Source organism: Oncorhynchus mykiss, chromosome 13 (genome assembly GCF_057628025.1).
Source record: "Oncorhynchus mykiss isolate SJ-2025 chromosome 13, ASM5762802v1, whole genome shotgun sequence".
Classification (NCBI taxonomy): Eukaryota; Metazoa; Chordata; class Actinopteri; order Salmoniformes; family Salmonidae; genus Oncorhynchus; species Oncorhynchus mykiss.
In genome coordinates this window covers 32163305-32183085 of record NC_143034.1, presented here as the reverse complement: position 1 = coordinate 32183085, position 19781 = coordinate 32163305, and the positions used below count along the sequence as shown (strand labels likewise).

Here is a 19781-nt window from a genome sequence, read left to right as displayed (position 1 = left end):
CAATTTGCCTTGCGGTTTTATATGTTGGGATGAGACAAGGGTAGTAGGTCACTGTGTGCATTGAATGCATATATATTCATATATAAGGTACTGGTAGTGATATTGTATACAATTAAAGGGACCTGTGGTGTTGATCAAAATGATAATATCCACCCTCATCAATATATTAATCTATCTGATTCGACTAGTTTTGTCTACTTCTGATGAAGTCATGTTCCTGTAACATTTGCTGCATGCTGAGAAACCAAATGACTGAACCACAGAGTTTTGAAACCATCTTTGACTGAACTGTGTTCTTGCTCTACATAGACATCTGATTATCGTACAAATACTGTAATTCATTTGCCATTCAAGGTTCGTAAGCTTGTGCTTATTTGTGTTCTCAGATAAAGCTAACTAGCTACCTTAAGAACTAGCAGCACATCATAACATCAAATGCATCAACATCCACACAGGGCTGCGAGTGTGACCTAGTGCTAGCAATGTGTAGACAGGTCTCAGAGCAAGCAGCCTTTTCCAGTATTGTACAGTAGTACACATGAGATTTTACTTCTGAGTTAACAGAGATTATAGCCCCCATATCTATCTTTGTAATGCAAAGTGTGCATGCAAGCTTTGCTTCAGCTACCAATGATTGTAACCTCACCCTACAGTGTGTGATATGTTATTAGCATTGTGATGTGCATATTATATTACTCTTAGATAACCTACAGTAGTACTGATTCTACTTAACTCTGTCAGCTAACTTGTTGTAGTAGGTTTGCCAGACATAAGTGTACTTTCATCTTTCTTACTGATCTCATTCATCTGTGATCTCTGTCCATTTTATAGCTGTATTATGTTGCCCCTGAAGGAGAAAGATAGACCAATAGTGAAGAAGCTGCTGGAAGCTGGATGCTGTGCCCGCTGTGTCCTGAGGTTCTGCTGCTTGGGGGTGCAGTCAGCCTACCGCCAGTCTTATGAGGTCAGTGCTTTTGCTGCATTGGATTGTCTTTGTACTTAAAGCAGGGACAGACATACAGACATTTCAGATTCAAGTGCAAAGACAGTTAAGTAGCTCCAACATTCTTTTTTGTAGGTAGTCTCGGCTTAAGGCTTTGCGTGAAAGCCTGTGGCAGACGCTACTTTGTAGGTAACCTAAGTATTCTCCTTTAGAATAATTGTGCCCGTGATCTAACCATATATTGGGTGAACTGAACTGCTGGCAGACATTTGAATATATTTTTTTGATGCTGAATAATGTTTTTCTGTTTGTCCTGCTCAAGATACAGCAAAGGAGCTTTGTGCTTTCATCAGTGATTCAGAGAATAACGAATCCCAAGATGCAGCCGTGCTGGAGCAGCACACAGAAGACCCCCCTCGTAAAAAAATTAAGATGGATGCGGCGGAGACGGACGTCCAATCAGAAGGCGACTCTGCCGTGGTTCCCGCGGTGATGGAGGAAGGCGACGCCGAGCCAGCGGACTCGGACGTGTGTGCGGTGTGCCTGGGAGTTCTACAGGAGTTCTGTGATGAAGCCTATGCCATAAAGGTGTGTTTGGTCACTATTAATCCTATTGCATTCGGAGCCACTGTTGTTTTACATGATACCCATGACTAAGTATGTCTTTAGGTATGTCCCAAATGACACCCTGGTCAAAAGTAGTGCACTATATAGAGAATAGGGTACCGTTTAGGACACAACGTTGAAGATTAAAATAAGAAAGACCTTTGTATCTGCCTAGTGATCAAATACTCCATCATCGTCAATCAATGCTCCAGTCTACCAGAATCTGCCTCAATTACCACAGCTTGAGGCCTAGGAGGACTGAACCAACAATGGAATTTGGGGGGATTCATGACACTGTTTTTGTGTGTGCAGATATCGGATGTGGTGAAGGCCAAAAACTACCAGTTTGACACGATGGTACTGTCCGTCTCCCTGCCGGCCCAGCTGTCTGTCAGAGAGGTCAGTGGTTATATTGTAGGCCTTAGCTGATAACTGATGTCACGCAATTGTGTAGCTATCAGCTTTTTAATTTTTTTTATTTCACCTTTATTTAACCAGGTAGGCCAGTTGAGAACAAGTTCTCATTTACAACTGCGACCTGACCAAGATAGAGCAGTGCGACAAAAACAACACAGAGTTACACATAAACAAACGTACAGTCAATGACACAATAGAAAAATCTATGTACATGTAACAGTATAACTTTAGACCGTCCCCTCGCCCATACCCGGGCGCGAACCAGGGACCCTCTGCACACATCAACAACAGTCACCCACGAAGCATCGTTACCCATCGCTCCACAAAAGCCGCGGCCCTTGCAGAGCAAGGGGAACTACTACTTCAAGGTCTCAGAGCAAGTGACGTCACCGATTGCAACACTATTTAGCGCGCACCACCGCTAACCAAGCTAGCGTTTCACATCCGTTACATACAGTGTGTGCAAATGTAGAAGAGTAGCGAGGTAAGGCAATAAATAGGCCATAGAGGTGAAATAATTACAATTTTGCATTAACATTGGAGTGATAGATGTGCAGATGATGATGTGCATGTAGAGATACTGGGGTGCAAAAGAGCAGGAGGATAAATAACAATCTGAGGATGAGGTAGTTGGGTGTGCTATTTACAGATTGGCTGCGTACAGGTACAGTAATCGGTAAGCTGCTCTGACAGCTGATGCTTGAAGTTAGAGAGGGAGATATAAGACTCCAGCTTCAGTGATTTTTTTTCAATTCGTCCAGTCATTGGCAGCAGAGAACTGGAAGGAAAGGCGGCCAAAGGAAGTGTTGGCTTACAGTATATTCAAATGGTTTGTCTCAAAACAACTTCCATTCAATAGAAAAGTATGATTATTTGAAGCTCAGTTGATTCTGTCATAGCCACACGATCAGTATAGCCTGGACCACAGTCGTTCTATTCAGTATGATGTGTGGCAGTGTGAGACTACTTTACAGTCAATAATGCAGTATCTTGTCCCTGGGTTGGCCAGTAGAGGGCATAGTTACCTCATAGTTAGTGGTACTGCTTCTGTCTAGTATAGAGACTAGAGTAGACTAAAGTGCAATCCCGAAAGCCATTGTTTCTACAGATGTGGCATTCCCATTAAGGTGAGCATGACGGATGCTTGTAAACAGACAGGATGTTACTCAGGACGTTTCTGAACATGTACCCTCCTCTCTCTCTGCCACACCCCGACAGCACTCTTGTTGGCTGCATGTAAAGAAGGAAGTGAGGTAAGTTCGCTTCACCAGAGTGGCGTCCATCTATCTAGCCTGATTTCTTTCCGTTAAATAAATAATTCTAATCCCAAAGTATCATCACATCACTCCAAAACATTGAAATATTACAGTGTTCATTACTATATTATGAACACACATCTTTACCTTTTCTAACATGTCATGTCTTAACCCATAAGAGTCTAAGTCGGGGGAGGGGAGGGCGGGGTTCTACTAAGCTATATGGAATTGTCTTAAGGAGGTCATACCAAGGATCATTTAGCTATTTGATTTTGAATTTTAAAGACCCCTTGAAGTATCCCAACAATATATTAACACATTTTTTGAATGAAAAATGTTATTTGGCCTTACTGCTATTAGCCCATATAAACGCATTGAATAACAGATTCACTACATGAAACAACAGATAGGATGATGTCATCCAGGTGAAGGAGGCCTTCAAGTGGACCATACAGGGTCTGATGTCCAAAGAGCTTGGTGGCGTACCTGTGGTGACCAAGGTCAGTGACCAGTGACCCGGAAGTAGCCATCCAGTGGCCTCACATGCTGATGGGTCGGACACCACTGTTGAAAAATACTTATTCAACAAGTAGTGCCTTGTAGAGTAACTATCTATAGAAATAACCTGTAATGAGCTAGCCTGGTTCCAGATCTGTTTGTGGCCTTGTCAAGTCAATTGCTATCATTGACAAGAAAAACATGACCGGGAGTTGACATTGCGGCACAAACAGACTTGCACTCAGGCTAGTAATGTGAGAAGTGTTCTCTTAGTAAATTTACCCCGGTAAAATGAAGGCAAATAGAGCCAATGTAAGTGACAAAATTCTATTCATTCCTGAAAATATTTATTCTTGATTTGAAAAAAAAACTTTTTTTTTTGTTTATTCCAATTTTATTTTCCTCTTTATCCCACAGATCAGTCGACAAACTGAACAGTTTGAGGTGGGCGTGGGGTTCACACATCCAGAGACGGACTCAGACTGCCACTTCCTGTAAGTTCTCCAAGCACACTCCTCCTCAGGGTATAGACCAGATGAATAGATTGACTAGACAGCCAGATGGATGGATGTGCGGAAGGACTGATTGACTGACAGATTGATGGATAGATTTTATAGGTGCAAAGGCATGGAGTACCAGCAAAATACATGTAATGTACCATTTTTACGAAACTAATTTCTACTTCTCTGCTTTATTCTTGCATTCAGGGCTGGCATCTGTTCAGACTGCTTCAGACCAACTAAGAACAAACAGGTGAGTGAAAAAGCCAATTGGAGCCATGTCACGTGACATTTGAACAAAATGGGTCATTGGTATAAATGGTTTTGATAAGTTCCATAAATGTTTTTGTCACCAATGGCGACATGCTGCTCATTCTTTGTCGTTCCATGTCTCTCGGTGTTACGGTCCTTTCTCTGATCTCTAGTTTGTCTCACAACAGAATGTAAATCTAAAGTAGGTGGTCACTTTATTCTCGCTTTTTGTTTCTGTTTCTCTGTCTTCACTCTTTTGAGGGAACTCACAATCTAACTGCATGCATTGCTTAGTGATATTTATTTTCTGTCTCTAGAAAGTTCCCCTGTCCCCCTACACGGCCAGCGAGGAAATGCATCGCTCAAGAGGTCCAGTGTCTTCACGTTTCTGTATTTGGGTAAGGTTGTTTATGACATCCCTTTTGGATGATTTGAACCAACGGAGGGCTTTGAGATGATCAAGAGTGGGGTCATTTCACTTCGGGAATGTATTCAGTTGGGGGCGAATACTAACGTCCTCTTAGGTAAGTCGAATTTTCACTTATTTCTCCGTTGACGTCAATGCGATGTAAAAGTTGGACTTAGGGAAAAGTTAGGATTCACCCTTCATGGTTAGGGGCTCGTAAGTAAGCATTTCACTGTAAGGTAAGGTAAGAAGCAAAACAGTGAGATACACAAATAGTCATACACAAACCCAAACACAAAGGGAGGTATTAAGGTTGAGAGACATTCACAGTGATATACTTACACACACACGATAACAAATTAATAAATGTTATTTTTTTATCATCAACGAGTCACCCAATGTCAGTACCTTAACTGTTCCCAGTTACATCAAGGAGTTTGTCCACGGAGACTTTGGTCGCACCAAGCCCAATCTGTGTGATATGCTGAAGACTGAGACTGATATCCTAGAGCTGGACGTTGATGTGGGTATTTTTTAAAAGTTGCCATAAATGTATCTACTTTTTTGTGGGATATTAAAATAAGACACTGTGCACAGTGATTATTGTATAAAAAAAATAGCGAGACACAGTTGAAAAGTTCATTCATAATATAAAGGGATAGTTAAGCATATTTCGATATTTGTTTCCTTACCTTGAAATCAGTCTGTTCTTTCAAGCTAAGGAAACAAATATAGAACATTGCAGGACTATGATTGAACATGCAGGTGAATCAAAAGGATTCTGATGAGTTCAGTCTTTCTCTCTCTGTGCGTTCCTCAGTCTGTAGATGTGGACTGGCCACCCTCCATCCCGGAGTGAGCCTCGTCTCACTGATGCTGTTGAGGATGCCAAAAGGAGCCCTAGTTCTTTCTGATGGGCCATACCGTCACCTATTAGGCTCCGTTCCACTGATCTCTAGATGATATGGATAGTGTCAATATATTTGTTTTTCTTTCAATAGATTATGTTGAAATGACTGAATCTGTACAGCACGTGCGCTGAGCTGAGGCCTTGAACTGATCTTAGATATACATGTCTTTGAGAGCCGTAGCAGGGACTGGGTGTGAATGGCACCGCTGACGGAAAGAACTACAATCCAAGTTAATTGCACTCACCTGGTGTCCCAAGTCTGAATTAGTCTCTTATTAGGAGAGGATGAAAACCAGAAGTGTTTCGGCCCTCCAGGTCAGACATTGAACAGCCCTTCTATATAGCTTAGGGGTAGTCTATGGTCAGTATTTTGTGTGTTTTTCCCTCAATTGATTTACAGAGGTTTTTGTTCAGCCTTAAAATAAATGGTTTACCTGTGGATTGTCCCGTAGGCAAAATGAGAGCAATGCTATACTTTTTTTTTTGTATGAATGAACATATTTGAATGTGATGTCTCCCATCAGTATCATGTTCCCCCATTGTAAATCCCATCCACATAAAGGCCTGGGACATGTTCAGTTGTGCACACAATGGAAAAAAAATTGGAACAGAAAACCAAAACATTTTATTTCATAAGTCCAGGTATGGTGCTTTTCCATTTTGACTTACCCCCACACCAATGTTTTATGTTAAAGGGAAACGTGAGGATTTTGGCAATCTACTTCCCCGGGGTCACTCGTGCCTACCATTTTTGTCTCTGCGTGTAGTTTGAAGGGAGTTGCTAACCATTGATACCGCATTTACTAACTAGCGTTAGCACAATGACTGGAGGTCTATGGGTAGCAGATACCCACAGACCTTGTCATTGCACTAACGCTAGTTAGCATTTTCTCGTGAAACTACCTCTAGCTTCCTTCATATTGGACATAGAGAAAATTGTATCCACAAGTTTGTGACTCTGGGAAAGTAGATAAAGGGCCTCATTGCCAAAATCCTGATGTGTCCCTTTAATGTAAGCTCTAGTGTTTTGTCCATCAGGTGTGTGACACTAAAGACTTGTGGAAAGCAGAATCACAAACCTCTGCATCATTCAAGACTGTTGCTTTTTGAGGTGTAAAAGTTCAGAGTTAACCATCTTTGTAAATTCAAGCTAAAAAAGTACCCAGTGCCTTGGCTCCAAGTCAGAGCATGTCCGTCGGAGCAATGGTCCAGTGAGACACGGGTGCCGGCCCACGTAGATGGAAAAATAGATTTACCCCAGTGTTTTACCCAAAAACATACCAGTGGGAATGCGCCAGTAGTTTCTTCCTCCCGGTTTTATTTGATTTGGTTCCTATTGAACATGACCCTGAATGAGACCCTTGCTGAATATTGTGTAGGGTATTGCTTTCCAAAGGGTACACACTCATTGAAATATCAGACGGGGGGGATTAAAATAAAACACTGATTTACGCCATGAAAAACCCTGAAATGTATTCTTTAATTTAATTCAAAATAAATACTACCACGGCATTGCAAGTTCACTATTGGTTTCTTGCCCTAATGTTTTGGTAAGAAAACAAACAAGCAAACAATCCAAAAAACAATTGGATAAAAAACAGACTTTAGTAATGCATCCAACAATATCATCCTTCAGCGGCTTAAAGAGAGGTGCCTTTTTGACTCTGAACAAGACTGGGTAACACTGCCTAGAATGACACAAACATAAATAAATCTAGTACTATGGTACAAAAAAGGAAGGGAATGATAACGACCTGATGTAACCACATATCACTGCGGAATTGACCATGGTCCCACTTGAACGGGTAAAAGAAAACATTACAGTGGGTGTCAATTTATTTGACCAACAGCGAAAAAGGGTCTCGTCTCCATGGAAACCTCTTCTGGAAAGACAGGTCGAGGCGACGCTGACACCAGTCACAAAATGGGAGCGTCCAGTCAGTCTTTAACGTTGTAGTTTACGTTGTTTTAACCCAAAATGTCATTCTCAGTCTTCCTTTTCCTCCGGTCTTGGTTCTCCTCAGCAAGCTTGAAGTACAGTCACACACAAAAGTTCATGTCTGGCCAAGATGCCACTAAGAACAAAAAAAGGCATTGCATATTTACATCAAAAAACGTGGGGGAACTGCTTTCCTTTCCTCTCTCCATTCTCACAGTCCTCATCATATCATCATACACAAGTATATTCATGGCTCAGTTACACGTGATCTGTGACCCAACATGGTTACTGATTATTGATGCCTTCCGCCCACATTGTCGCTTTGGGAAGATTGATGGGGAGATTCAATTTTTTTTTACAGATACAGATTTCATAGTCTGTCACAAGCCATATCAGCAGAGCTCAGAGCTGGCTCTGATGTTAGAGAGTGTGTGTGTGTGAGCATGTGTGTTATGACAGCATAAGGTGGACCTGTATAAGCCACATTCCTTGTGTAAACATCTATACCACTATTTTTTCTATAGCTATGAAAATAAGTTATTAATCAAATGACTGTGGAAAAAGACGCAAAAAAGGCTTGTATATTCATAGTAGCTTTTCCCTGATGGGTGTGTAAAGCTAAACTGGTAGCTGAGTTGAATGCGGTTGTGCTCTGTGTTGCCTGAGTGAACCGTGCAGTATCTGGCAGTTTAGTGTTTCTGTCAAACAATAACCAAGTAGAAATCTCTGGCAGAAAATGAAAAGGTCAAAAAGGATGAAAAGTAATAACACTGACAATGAAATTGGAATGAAAGAAACGGTCAGTTCTGTCTTTTTTGTTGTTTTTAGCAGATAGTGACTCTCGTTTTCCATGGGATTGGAGAATGTGCACCGCCATGGCATTGTATATGAGAAAAATAATTGTTTGAATGAACCACGAGCCCCCCGACCTAAACCCTGTCTGTATGATACGAAACATCTGCACACATAAGGCAACATTTTTGGTTTTGTTCCCTAGAACGGCTCTTCCAAACCAAGTGCAAAAAAGTTCAAACTAAAATTTTAAAAAGACAAAGAATGTAACAGGTCGACAACCTAATACTGACGGATAAAAATACATAACAAAAACATTGCCTTCTGCAGTATATAGCGTTGAAAATGTAAGATACTTTTTTTGTGTGGAGAGACCAGCTTGAGTCTATCCCACTGTGCAAAACCCCTTTTACAGTCCCTAAAAAGACAACTTCTCCCAGTCTGCACTCGAATACAGAGAAGGAGAAAAGAGGGGAGACTTTTCCTACAATGGCTACGTGTTTTCCTCGAAACGGACGCACGGCGGGACGGGGGGGGACAATACTGGCTGGTTGGCTGGCAATGACCTTCACTCTCGTCCGCTGGCCGAATACGAGAATTGTGGGAAATGAGGCCTCCGTTCACTGTCACCCTCACCCATTCCGTCTTCATCGTCTGTAGAAAGAGACAGAGACAGCGAGAGAGGGGAGTGAGAAAGACAGGTAGGTCTGGGCTCAATAACAAACTATAACCTGCATGAGTTAAGTGTCATTACTTAAGTCTCTCACCGTTGCCGCTTCCTATAGACCACCCTCTGCCCCCAGCTGTGCCCTGGACACCATATGTGAATTGATTGCCCCCCATCTATCTTCAGAGCTCGTGCTGCTTGGTAACCTAAACAGGGACATGCTTAACACCCCGGACATCCTACAATCTTAGCTTGATGCCCTCAATCTCACACAAATGATCAATGAACCCACCAGGTACAACTCCAAATCTGTAATAGATAGATATCATCCTAACCAACCTACCCTCCAAATACACCTCTGCTGTTTTCAACCAAGATCTCAGTGATCACTACCTCATTGCCTGCATCCGTAATTGGGTCTGCGGTCAAACGACCACCCCTCATCACTGTCAAACGCTCCCTAAAACACTTCAGCGAGCAGGCCATTCTAATCGACTTGGCCCGGGTATCCTGGAAGGATATTGACCTCATCCTGTCAGTAGAAGATGCCTGGTTATTCTTTAAAAGTGCCTTCCTCACCATCTTAAATAAGCATGCTCCATTCAAAAAAATGTTGAACCAGGAACAGATATAGCCCTGGTTCTCTCCAGACCTGACTGCCCTTGACCAGCACAAAAACATCCTGTGGCGTACTGCATTAGCATCGAATAGCCCCCGTGACATGCAACTTTTCAGGGAAGTTAGGAACCAATATACACAGGCAGTTAGGAAATTTAGGAAATTTGCATCCTGTAGCACAAACTCCCAAAAGTTCTGGGACACTGTAAAATCCATGGAGAATAAGAGCACCTCCTCCCAGATGCCCACTGCACTGAGGCTAGGAAACACTGTTACCACCGATAAATCTTCTATTATTGAGAATTTCAATAAGCATTTTTCTATGGCTGGCCATGCTTTCCACCTGGCTACCCCTACCCCAGTCAACAGCCCTACACCCCCCACAGCAACTCGCCCATGCCTCCCCCATTTCTCCTTCACCCAAATCCAGATAGCTGATGTTCTGAAAGAGCTGCAAAATCTGTACCCCTACAAATCAGCCAGGCTAGACAATCTGGACCCTCTCTTTCTAAAATGATCTGCCAAAATTGTTGCAACCCCTTTTACTAGCCTCTTTAACCTCTCTTTCGTATCGTCTGAGATTCCCAAAGATTGGAAAGCTGCCACAGACCTATATCTATCCTACCCTGCCTTTCTAAGGTCTTTGAAAGGCAAGTTAACAAACAGATTACCGACCATTTCGAATCCCACCGTACCTCCGCTATGCAATCTGGTTTCAGAGCTGGTCATGGGTGCACCTCAGCCATGCTCAAGGTCCTAAACGATATAACTGCCATCAATAAGAGACAATACTGTGCAGCCGTATTCATCGACCTGGCCAAGGCTTTCGACTCTGTCAATCACCAAATTCTTATCGGCAGACTCAACAGCCTTGGTTTCTGAAATGATTGCCTCGACCTGGTTCACCAACTACTTCTTAGACAGAGTTCAGTGTGTCAAATCGGAGGGCTTGTTGTCCGGACCTCTGGCAGTCTCTATGGCGGTGCCACAGGGTTCAATTCTCAGGCCGACTCTTTTCTCTGTATACATCAATGATGTCGCTCTTGCTGCTGGTGATTCTCTGATCCACCTCTACGCAGACGACACCATTCTGTATACCTCTGGCCCTTCTTTGGACACTGTGTTAACCTCCATAAAAGCTTCAATGCCATACAACTCTCCTTCTGTGGCCTCCAACTGCTCTTAAATGCAAGTAAAACTAAACGCATGCTCTTCAACCAATCGCTGCCCGCACCTGCCCGCCCGTCTAGCATCACTACTCTGGACAGTTCTGACTTAGAATATGTGGACAACTACAATTACCTTGGTGTCTGGTTAGACTGTAAACTCTCCTTCCAGACTCACATTAAACATCTCCAATCCACAATTAAATCTAGAATCAGCTTCCTATTTCGCAACAAAGCATCCTTCACTCATGCTGCCAAACATACCCTTGTTAAACTGACCATCCTACCGATCCTCGACTTCGGCGATGTCATTTCCAAAATAGCTTCCAACACTCTACTCAACAAATTGAATGCAGTCTATCACAGTGCCATCCGTTTTGTCACCAAAGCCCCATATACTACCGACCACTGCGACCTGTACGCTCTCGATGGCTGGCCCTCGCTTCATATTCGTCGCCAAACCCACTGGCTCCAGGTCATTGACAAGTCTCTGCTAGGTAAAGCCCCGCCTTATCTCAGCTCACTGGTCACCATAGCAGCACCCACCCACAGCACGCGCTCCAGCAGGTATATTTCACTGGTCATCCCCAAAGCCAATTCCTCCTTTGGCCGCCTTTCCTTCCAGTTCTCAGCTGCCAATGACTGGAAAGAACTGCAAAAATCACTGAAGCTGAGACTCATATCTCCCTCACTAGCTTTAAGCACAAGCTGTCAGAGCAGCTCACAGATCACTGCACATAGCCCATCTGTAAATAGCCCATCCAACTACCTCATCCCCATACTGTATTTATTCATTTATCTTGCTCCTTTGCACCCCAGTATCTCTACTTGCACATTCATCATCTGCACATCTACCATTCCAGTGTTTAATTGCTATATTGCAATTACTTCGCCATGGCCTATTTATTGCCTTTACCTCCCTTATCCTATCTCATTTGCACACACTGTATATATACTATTTTATACTGTATTATTGACTATGTTTGTTTATTCCATGTGTAACTCTGTGTTGTTGTATGTGTCGAACTGCTTTGCTTTATCATGGCCAGGTCGCAGTTGTAAATGAGACTAGCCTACCTGGTTAAATAAATGTGAAATAAAAAATAAATAAAAAACTTAAGGTCACTTGAGTAACAGTGTTACCCTAGAATAATCACTAAATCAAAGCCAGTACCACAGCACAACACCCCCAACAATTCAACAGACTAATCATCCTATGGCAGAGTCTATGGCAGGAAACCCCTATTCCAAAGAAGTGGGCCGAACCGTGCAGAGGGATCCGATGGACACTTACATTTCTCCGGGGGAGTGATGGTGATCGTCTGTGCCGTGAACTCCTCATCGAAATACCGGGTGTCTGTCTCTGACGAGACCTGTGGCATGAAGGGGGGGACCAACTGTAGGGGAGAGAGAGGGGACATCGTTGTCACATGTAATATATAATTGATATGCCATTTAGCAGACGCTTTTATCCAAAGTGGATACATTAGTTTGTGGATACATTTTTGTATTGGTGGCATGAGGAGTCAAACCCAAGATCTTGGCATCATGCTTTTATCAACTGAGCCACACAGGACCACAGTGACATGTGACACACTGATGTCCGTGGCTTGTGTGTGACATCCATATTTGCATATTTGAATGGAAAAATGCTAGTCATTTTCACCTGCGTGGAATATTCCGAATTCGTTCAGAAGTCGGTGGGAGGGCAGAGAACTGGTTTAATGAAATCCTAAGTGATCAGGTGTAGAAGAGGAGACTCACCTTTTTGTCGTAGACGTCTTGCCAGTCTATAGCCACAAAGAAACTGTGGCGCATTATCTCCTTCGCATCGTCTGGACCGCCACCGAGTCTGATGGAAATAAAGAAAAGTACAAATGTGAACACTTTCTAGAAAACCTGTCAAGAAACAAGACAACATGAGCTAGGTGCAAATCCTGGAATAACATCAAGGGGTGAATGAGAAAATGTTCTCCCTTGGGTTTACCACTAACCTAGCTGCCTCTCAAGCTTTTAGTGACAAAACAGCTTTGTAGCAGAACAATAAGCAAATGCAAAATTGTGATGAGCTAGTATTTCATAAAGCAGGATCAATGAGTGAGCCAGTTACTCCTATACAAAAAATACTAAATGATGGGAAGTTACAGTTGAGGGCTGGTTAGCTGATTAGCATGAGTCAATAATCCACTTCAAGTTGATCTGTTACGAAGAAGGACATGTGTTGTGTCAAAACTATTTGGCAGAGTTTGTTGGCTGATCACTGACCCAGCTTCGTATAATCCCCCACTGGAGCCTTGGTGTGTGTGTTCGTTCGTCTGTCTGCATACCTGTGCCTCTGTGTGTACATCTCTCTTGCTTCAATGCATGCATGTCTGTCTGTGTGTGTGCCCGAGCATCTGTTTCTATCTCTCTGTACCGTTTGTTGGGGTCCTTGATGAGCAGGCCGGAGAGCAGGGACTTGGAGTCGGAGGAGAGCGTGCGTGGAAACTTGATCTCCTCCATGAGGATCAGCTCAAACAGCTTCTCGTGATCCTGGTTGTAGAAGGGCAGCCGACCGCACATCATCTCATACATGACCACGCCCAGACCCCACCAGTCCACCGCCCGGCCGTAGTCATTGTCCTCCAGCACCTAGCATAGGGACATCATGACATAATACAGTATGTTTTACCCACTTCATATGTATATACTGCATTCAATTTAGGGCCGATTTCAAGTTACGTTTTTTTGCATGCCGATTACATTGCATTCCACGAGAAAACTGCGTGGCAGGCTGACCACCTGTTATGCAGGTGCAGCAAGGAGCAAAGTTAAGTTGCTAGCTAGCATTAAACTTATCTTATAAAAAACAATCAATCTTCACATAATCACTAGTTAACTACACATGGTTAATGATATTACTAGGTTAACAAGGTTGTCCAGCGTTGCATATAATCAATGCGGTACCTGTTAATTTGTCATCGAATCACAGCCTACTTCGCCAAACGGGTGATGATTTAACAAAAGCACAACCTTTGCACAAATGTACCTAACCATAAACATCAATGCCTTATTTAAAATCAATACACAGAAGTATATTTTTTTAAACCTGCATATTTAGTTAAAAGACATTCATGTTAACAGGCAATATTAACTATGGAAATTGTGTCACTTCTCTTGCATTCATTGCACGTAGAGTCAGGGTATATGCAACAGTTTGGGCCGCCTGGCTCATTGCGAACTAATTTGCCAGAATTTTACATAATTATGACATAACACTGAAGGTTGTGCAATGTAACAGCAATATTTAGACTTAGGGTTGCCACCCGTTCGCTAAAATACGGAACGGTTCCGTGATTCACTGAAAGAATAAACATTTTGTTTTCGAAATTAAAGTTTCCGGATTTGACCGTATTAATGACATTAGGCTCGTATTTCTGTGTGTTTATTATATTATAATTAAGTCTAAGATTTGATGAAGCATGCTGACTGAGCGGTGGTAGGCAGCAGCAGGCTCGTAAGCATTCAATCTAACAGCACTTTCCTGTGTTTGCCAGCAGCTCTTCGTGTAACCAATGTAAAATGGCTAGCTAGTTAGCGGTGGTGCGCGCTAATAGCGTTTCAATCGGTGACGTCACTCGCTCTGAGACCTTGAAGTAGTGGTTCCCCTTGCTCTGCATGGGCCGCGGCTTTTGTGGCGCGATGGGTAACGATGCTTCTTGGGTGTCAGTTGTCTATGTGTGCAGAGGGTCCCTGGTTCAAGCCCAGGTAGGGGTGAGGAGAGGGACGGAAGCTATACTGTTACATTCGCAATGCTTGAAGCACTTCAAGCCTATCAACTCCTGGCAATACTAAAGAACATCCAATAGTCAAAGGTATATGAAATACAAATGGTAGAGAGAGAAATAGTCGACGCCTCATAATTCCTATAATAACTTGCGGCTCAACTTGAAAGGGGTTCCTTAGTTATTTTACCGTTCATGTCTTCCATAGAGAATGTCTTGGTCTACTTCAAACAAGGTCTGTCTTTCGTGCATGCTTAAAACGCCTCGATGTTTTGATACTCGTGTAAATCTCACTCGGATAAGGTAACGTTTGTCAACATATTTTCATATATCAACTGTACAAAAAAAATTATTCGCTTATAAACTCAGCACAAAAATAAATGTCTCTTTTTCAGGACCCTGTTTAAAGGTCTTACTTTCAAAGATAATTCGTAAAAATACAAATAACTTCACAGATCTTCATTGTAAAGGGTTTAAACACTGTTTCCCATGCTTGTTCCATGAACAATAAACAATTTATGAACATGCACCTGTGGAACGGTCGTTCTGGCACTAACAGCTTACAGACGGTAGGCAACTAAGGTCACAGTTATGAAAGGCCATTTAGGCCATTTTATTACCTGTTCAGGAGTCTTATGGCTTTGGGGGGATAAAACAACTGTTGAGAAGCCTTTTTGTCCTAGACTTGGCACTCCGGTACCGCTTGCCATGCAGTAGTAGAGAGAACAGTCTATCACTGGGGTGACAGGGGTCTTTGACAATTTTTAGGGCTTTCCTCTGACACCGGTGTAGAGGTCCTGGATGGCATGCAGCTTAGCCCCAGTGATGTACTGGGCCGTACGCACTACCCTCTGTAGTGCCTTGCGGTCAGAGGCTGAGCAATTGCAGCTGTAGAACCTTTTTAGGATCTCAGGACCCATGCCAAATCTTTTTAGTTTCCAGAGGGACAATAGTCTTCACAACTGACTTGGTGTGTTTGGACCATTCTAGTTTGTTGTTGATGTGGACACCAAGGAACTTGAAGCTCTCAACCTGCTCCACTACAGTCTCGTCGATGAGAATGGGGGCGTGCTCGGTCCTCCTTTTCCTGTAGTCCACAATCATCTCCTTAGTCTTGGTTATGTTGAGGGATAGGTTGTTATTCTGGCACCACCTGGCCAGGTCTCTGACTTCCTCCCTATATGCTGTCTCGTCGTTGTCGGTGATCAGGCCTACCACTGTTGTGTCGTCTGCAAACTTAATGATGGTGTTGGAGTCGTGCCTGGCCATGCAGTCGTGGGTGAACAGGGAGTACAGGAGGAGGCTGAGCACACACCCCTGGGGAGCGCCATTGTTGAGGATCAGCGTGTGTTACCTACCCTCACCACCTGGGGGCGGCCCGTCAGGAAGTCCAGGATCCAGTTGCAGAGGGAGGTGTTTAGTCCCAGGATCCTTAGCTTAGTGATGAGCTTTGAAGGTACTATGGTGTTGAATGCTGAGCTGTAGTCAATGAATAGCATTCTCACATAAGTGTTCCTTTTGTCCACGTGGGAAAGGGCAGTGTGGAGTGCAATAGAGATTGCATCATCTGTGGATCTGTTTTGGCGGTATGCAAATTGGAGTAGGTCTAGGGTTTCTGGGATAATGGTGTTGATGTGATCCATTACCAACCTTTCAAAGCACTTCATGTCTACGGACGTGAGTGCTACGGGTCTGTAGTCTTTAGGCAGGTTGCCTTTCTGTTCTTGTGCACAGGGACAATGGTGGTCTGCTTGAAACATGTTGGTATTACAGACTCAATCAGGGACATGTTGAAAATGTCAGTGAAGACACCTGCCAGTTGGTCAGCACGTGCCCGGAGCACAAGTCCTGGTAATCCGTCTGGCCCCGCAGCCTTGTGTATGTTGACCTGTTTAAAGGTCTTACTCACGTCGGCTACGGAGAGCGTGATCACACAGTCATCTGGAACAGCTGATGCGCTCATGCATGCCTCAGTGTTGCTTGCCTCGAAGCGAGCATAGAAGTGAATTAGCTCATCTGGTAGGCTCGTGTCACTGGGCAGCTCGCGGCTGTGCTTCCCTTTGTAGTCTGTAATAGTTTGCAAGCCCTGCCACATCCGAAGAGCGTCGGAGCCGGTGTAGTATGATTCAATCTTAGCCCTGTATTGACGCTTTGCCTGTTTGATGGTCCATCGCAGGGCATAACACGATTTATTTTAAGCTTCCGGGTTAGAGTCCCGCAAATTGAAAGCGGCAGCTCTACCCTTTAGCTCAGTGCATATGTTGCCTGTAATCCATGGCTTCTAGTTGGGGTATGTACGTACAGTCACTGTGGGGACAACGTCCTCGATACACTTATTGATAAAGCCAGTGACTGATGTGGTGTACTCCTCAATGCCATCGGAAGAATCGCAGAACATGTTCCAGTCTGTGATAGCAAAACACTCCTGTAGTTTAGCATCTGCTTCATCTAACCACTTTTTTATTGACCGGGTCACTGGTGCTTCCTGCTTTAATTTTTGCTTGTAAGCAGGAATCAGGAGGATAGAGTTGTGGTCAGATTTACCAAATGGAGGGCGAGGGAGAGCTTTGTACGCGTCTCTGTGTGTGGAGTACGGGTGATCTAGAATTTGTTTCCCTCTGGTTGCACATTTAAAATGTTGATGGGAATTTGGTAGAACTGATTGAAGTTTCCCTGCATTAAAGTCTCCGGCCACTAGGTGAGTGGTTTCCTGTTTGCTTATTTCCTTATACAGCTGACTGAGTGCGGTCTTAGTGCCAGTCTGTGGTGGTAAATAAACAACCACGAAAAGTATAGCTGAAAACTCTAGGCAAGTAGTGTGGCCTGCAATTTCTCACAATATACTCTACTTCAGGCGAGCAACATCTAGAGACTTCCTTAGATTTCGTGCACCAGCTGTTGTTTACAAATATGCACAGACCGTCCCCCCCCTCGTCTTACCGGAGTGTGCTGTACTATCTTGCCAGTGCAGCGTGTATCCCGCTAACTTAATATCCATGTCATTCGTGATTGTACCTCGTCTAGTTTATTGTCCAATGATTGCACTTTGGCGAGTAGTATTGACGGTAACGGCAGCTTTCTCACTCGCCTTTTCCGGGTCCTGACCAGGCACCTGCGTCGCTTCCTCTTGAAAATAACGGGGATGTCGGCCTGGTTAGGTGTTTGAAGAATGTTTCTTCAACAAACAAGACGCACAAGACAATCTTTGTCTAATCCGAAGTGAGTGATCACTGTCCTGATATCCAGAAGCTCTTTTTTGCCGTAAGATACGGTTGCACAAACTTAATGTCCAAAATTATTTTACAAACAACGCGAAAAAAAACATAATAACACAATTGGTTGGGCGGCCGTAAAACTGCTGCCATTTCTTCCGGCGCCATGTTCAGTTTATGTCTCAGTTGTTGAATCTTATATTCATACAAATATTTATACATGTTAAGTTTGCTGAAAATAAACGTAGTTGACAGTGAGAGGACGATTATTTTTGTGCTGAGTTTATTTATCCAATATTGATCAGAGTTACCTTGTCCTATGGATATCTACACAGTTATCAAATTGGCAAGGTGGTATAAGCCTACACGAAACACAGACCTTATTTGAAGTCAATCTAAAAATGTCCTATGAATAAATGAATGACGGAACCGCTTTTCAGATTTTGCTGGAAGGTGTCATGGAGATTATGACTCACACTTTGGTATTCAATTCTTACCATGCCCATTATTAAAATAGGATTTCCTGCATATAGAAATGACAGTTTTTGTTTTCAACATTCATCACAGGTAACTCTATTTTTATTATTCAAACAGTTGAGAGTATTTGTGTCTCCTAAGCAGACTCTTCAGTATCATTGTCACTTCAGAGAGCTCTGTGTGTATGTGTGTGTGTACACAAACATATTAATTTTACAGATGGCAGAGAAAAGCAGAGCACCACTGTGGGACTATTACATTGAATTGGCACCAGGGAAAGCAAGGTGTCTTATTTGTGATGAAGATGTAAGCATGGGGTCAGCAACTGCTAAATCAAAAAATACCACCAACCTGTGGAATCACCTTAAAAATCCCCCATCCAAAAGCCCATAAGGAAGCAAATTATGAAAAAAAGCAAACGCAAATTCTTCACTAGGAAAAAGTGATACAGACAAGTCACATACAGACATCGCAGGCTAAAATCTTACAACTTTTTAATAAAAAATCAAAATGGCAGGACAAAGACCCAAGGGCCAGGAAGATGGATGAAGCAATTATTGAGATGATTGCCATTGACAACCAGCCATTCACAGTGGTGTCTGACGTTGGTTTTCAGCAGCTGGATTACTCTTGCTGAACCCAGGATCAAAATATAAATGATTTCGCACCGAAATGCTAGATACACATGAAACACATGAAAGAGTTGTGATGAAAGTGAAGAATCTGGTGGCACCAGTGGATGCTCCACACATGGCATTCAGAACTGACTGCTGGTCAGGCACTACAGAGTCCCTGATGCGTCTTACTGGACATTTCATTGACAATGTCTGGACAAGAAAGCAGGTTGTGCTGAATGTCAAGACTATGAATGGATCACAGATAGGAAACTACGTCAGAGAGATGTTTTTGACCATGTTGGAATACTGGGAAATCCACACAGAACGTGTAGTGCTGGTCCTCAGGGACAGTGGGGCAAACATGGTGAAAGGTATGAGACTGGCAGAGCTTCCAGACTTCAGCTACAGTGCACACACCCTACAGCTTGTAATCAATGATGGCCTGTCCAGTCAGAGAGTTGTGCTAGAAATTATTGCCATGTTGAAGAGCTGTGCAACTCACTTCGACCACTCTGTACTGGCCAAACAGAGGCTGAGGGCCATTCAGGAAGAGCTTGGCCTTCCCAAACACAGCATCATCCAAGCAGTTCAAACTCGCTGGAACTCCACACTACACATGTTGCAGAGGATGTTTGAACATAGGCGTGCACTGAATGTGTTGGCAGGTGAATACGGACACATCAGCGGTTTGTCTGCTGCACAGTGGGACATTGTCTCAAACCTAAAGTTCCCTGGTGCTGG

The 19781-nt window shown here is 43.3% G+C and overlaps 2 protein-coding genes across 4 annotated transcripts in view; one reads left to right on the top strand and one right to left on the bottom strand.

Annotated features, from left to right (window-relative positions):
* The first annotated feature begins 19 nt into the window (after positions 1–19).
* On the top strand, positions 20–7299 carry LOC110486002 (tRNA pseudouridine synthase Pus10). Of its 2 annotated transcripts, XM_090196031.1 has the most exons (10): positions 20–354; positions 832–964; positions 1266–1531; positions 1862–1948; positions 3185–3219; positions 3629–3722; positions 4138–4214; positions 4428–4473; positions 4790–5401; positions 5699–6251. In XM_090196031.1, exons 3-6 carry the CDS (start codon positions 1376–1378, stop codon positions 3630–3632), a joined length of 282 nt encoding a protein of 93 aa, XP_090052157.1. In that variant the 5' UTR covers positions 20–354; positions 832–964; positions 1266–1375; the 3' UTR covers positions 3633–3722; positions 4138–4214; positions 4428–4473; positions 4790–5401; positions 5699–6251. The 2 variants fall into 2 exon arrangements, with proteins under 2 accessions (XP_090052157.1, XP_090052156.1); XM_090196030.1 differs by lacking the exon at positions 3629–3722 and having other exon boundaries at positions 187–354; positions 5699–7299.
* Positions 7250–19781, bottom strand: part of LOC110486000 (RAC-gamma serine/threonine-protein kinase) — a 25915-nt gene continuing 13383 nt past the window's right edge. For both annotated transcript variants that reach the window (XM_021557274.3, XM_090196029.1), the window contains exons 11-14: positions 13387–13601; positions 12735–12822; positions 12265–12367; positions 7250–9173 (exon numbers count right to left, since the gene is read on the bottom strand). In XM_021557274.3, the coding sequence (XP_021412949.1) occupies positions 9088–9173; positions 12265–12367; positions 12735–12822; positions 13387–13601 (492 nt within the window). In that variant the 3' untranslated portion in view covers positions 7250–9087. The remainder of the gene's footprint in view (positions 9174–12264; positions 12368–12734; positions 12823–13386; positions 13602–19781) is intronic.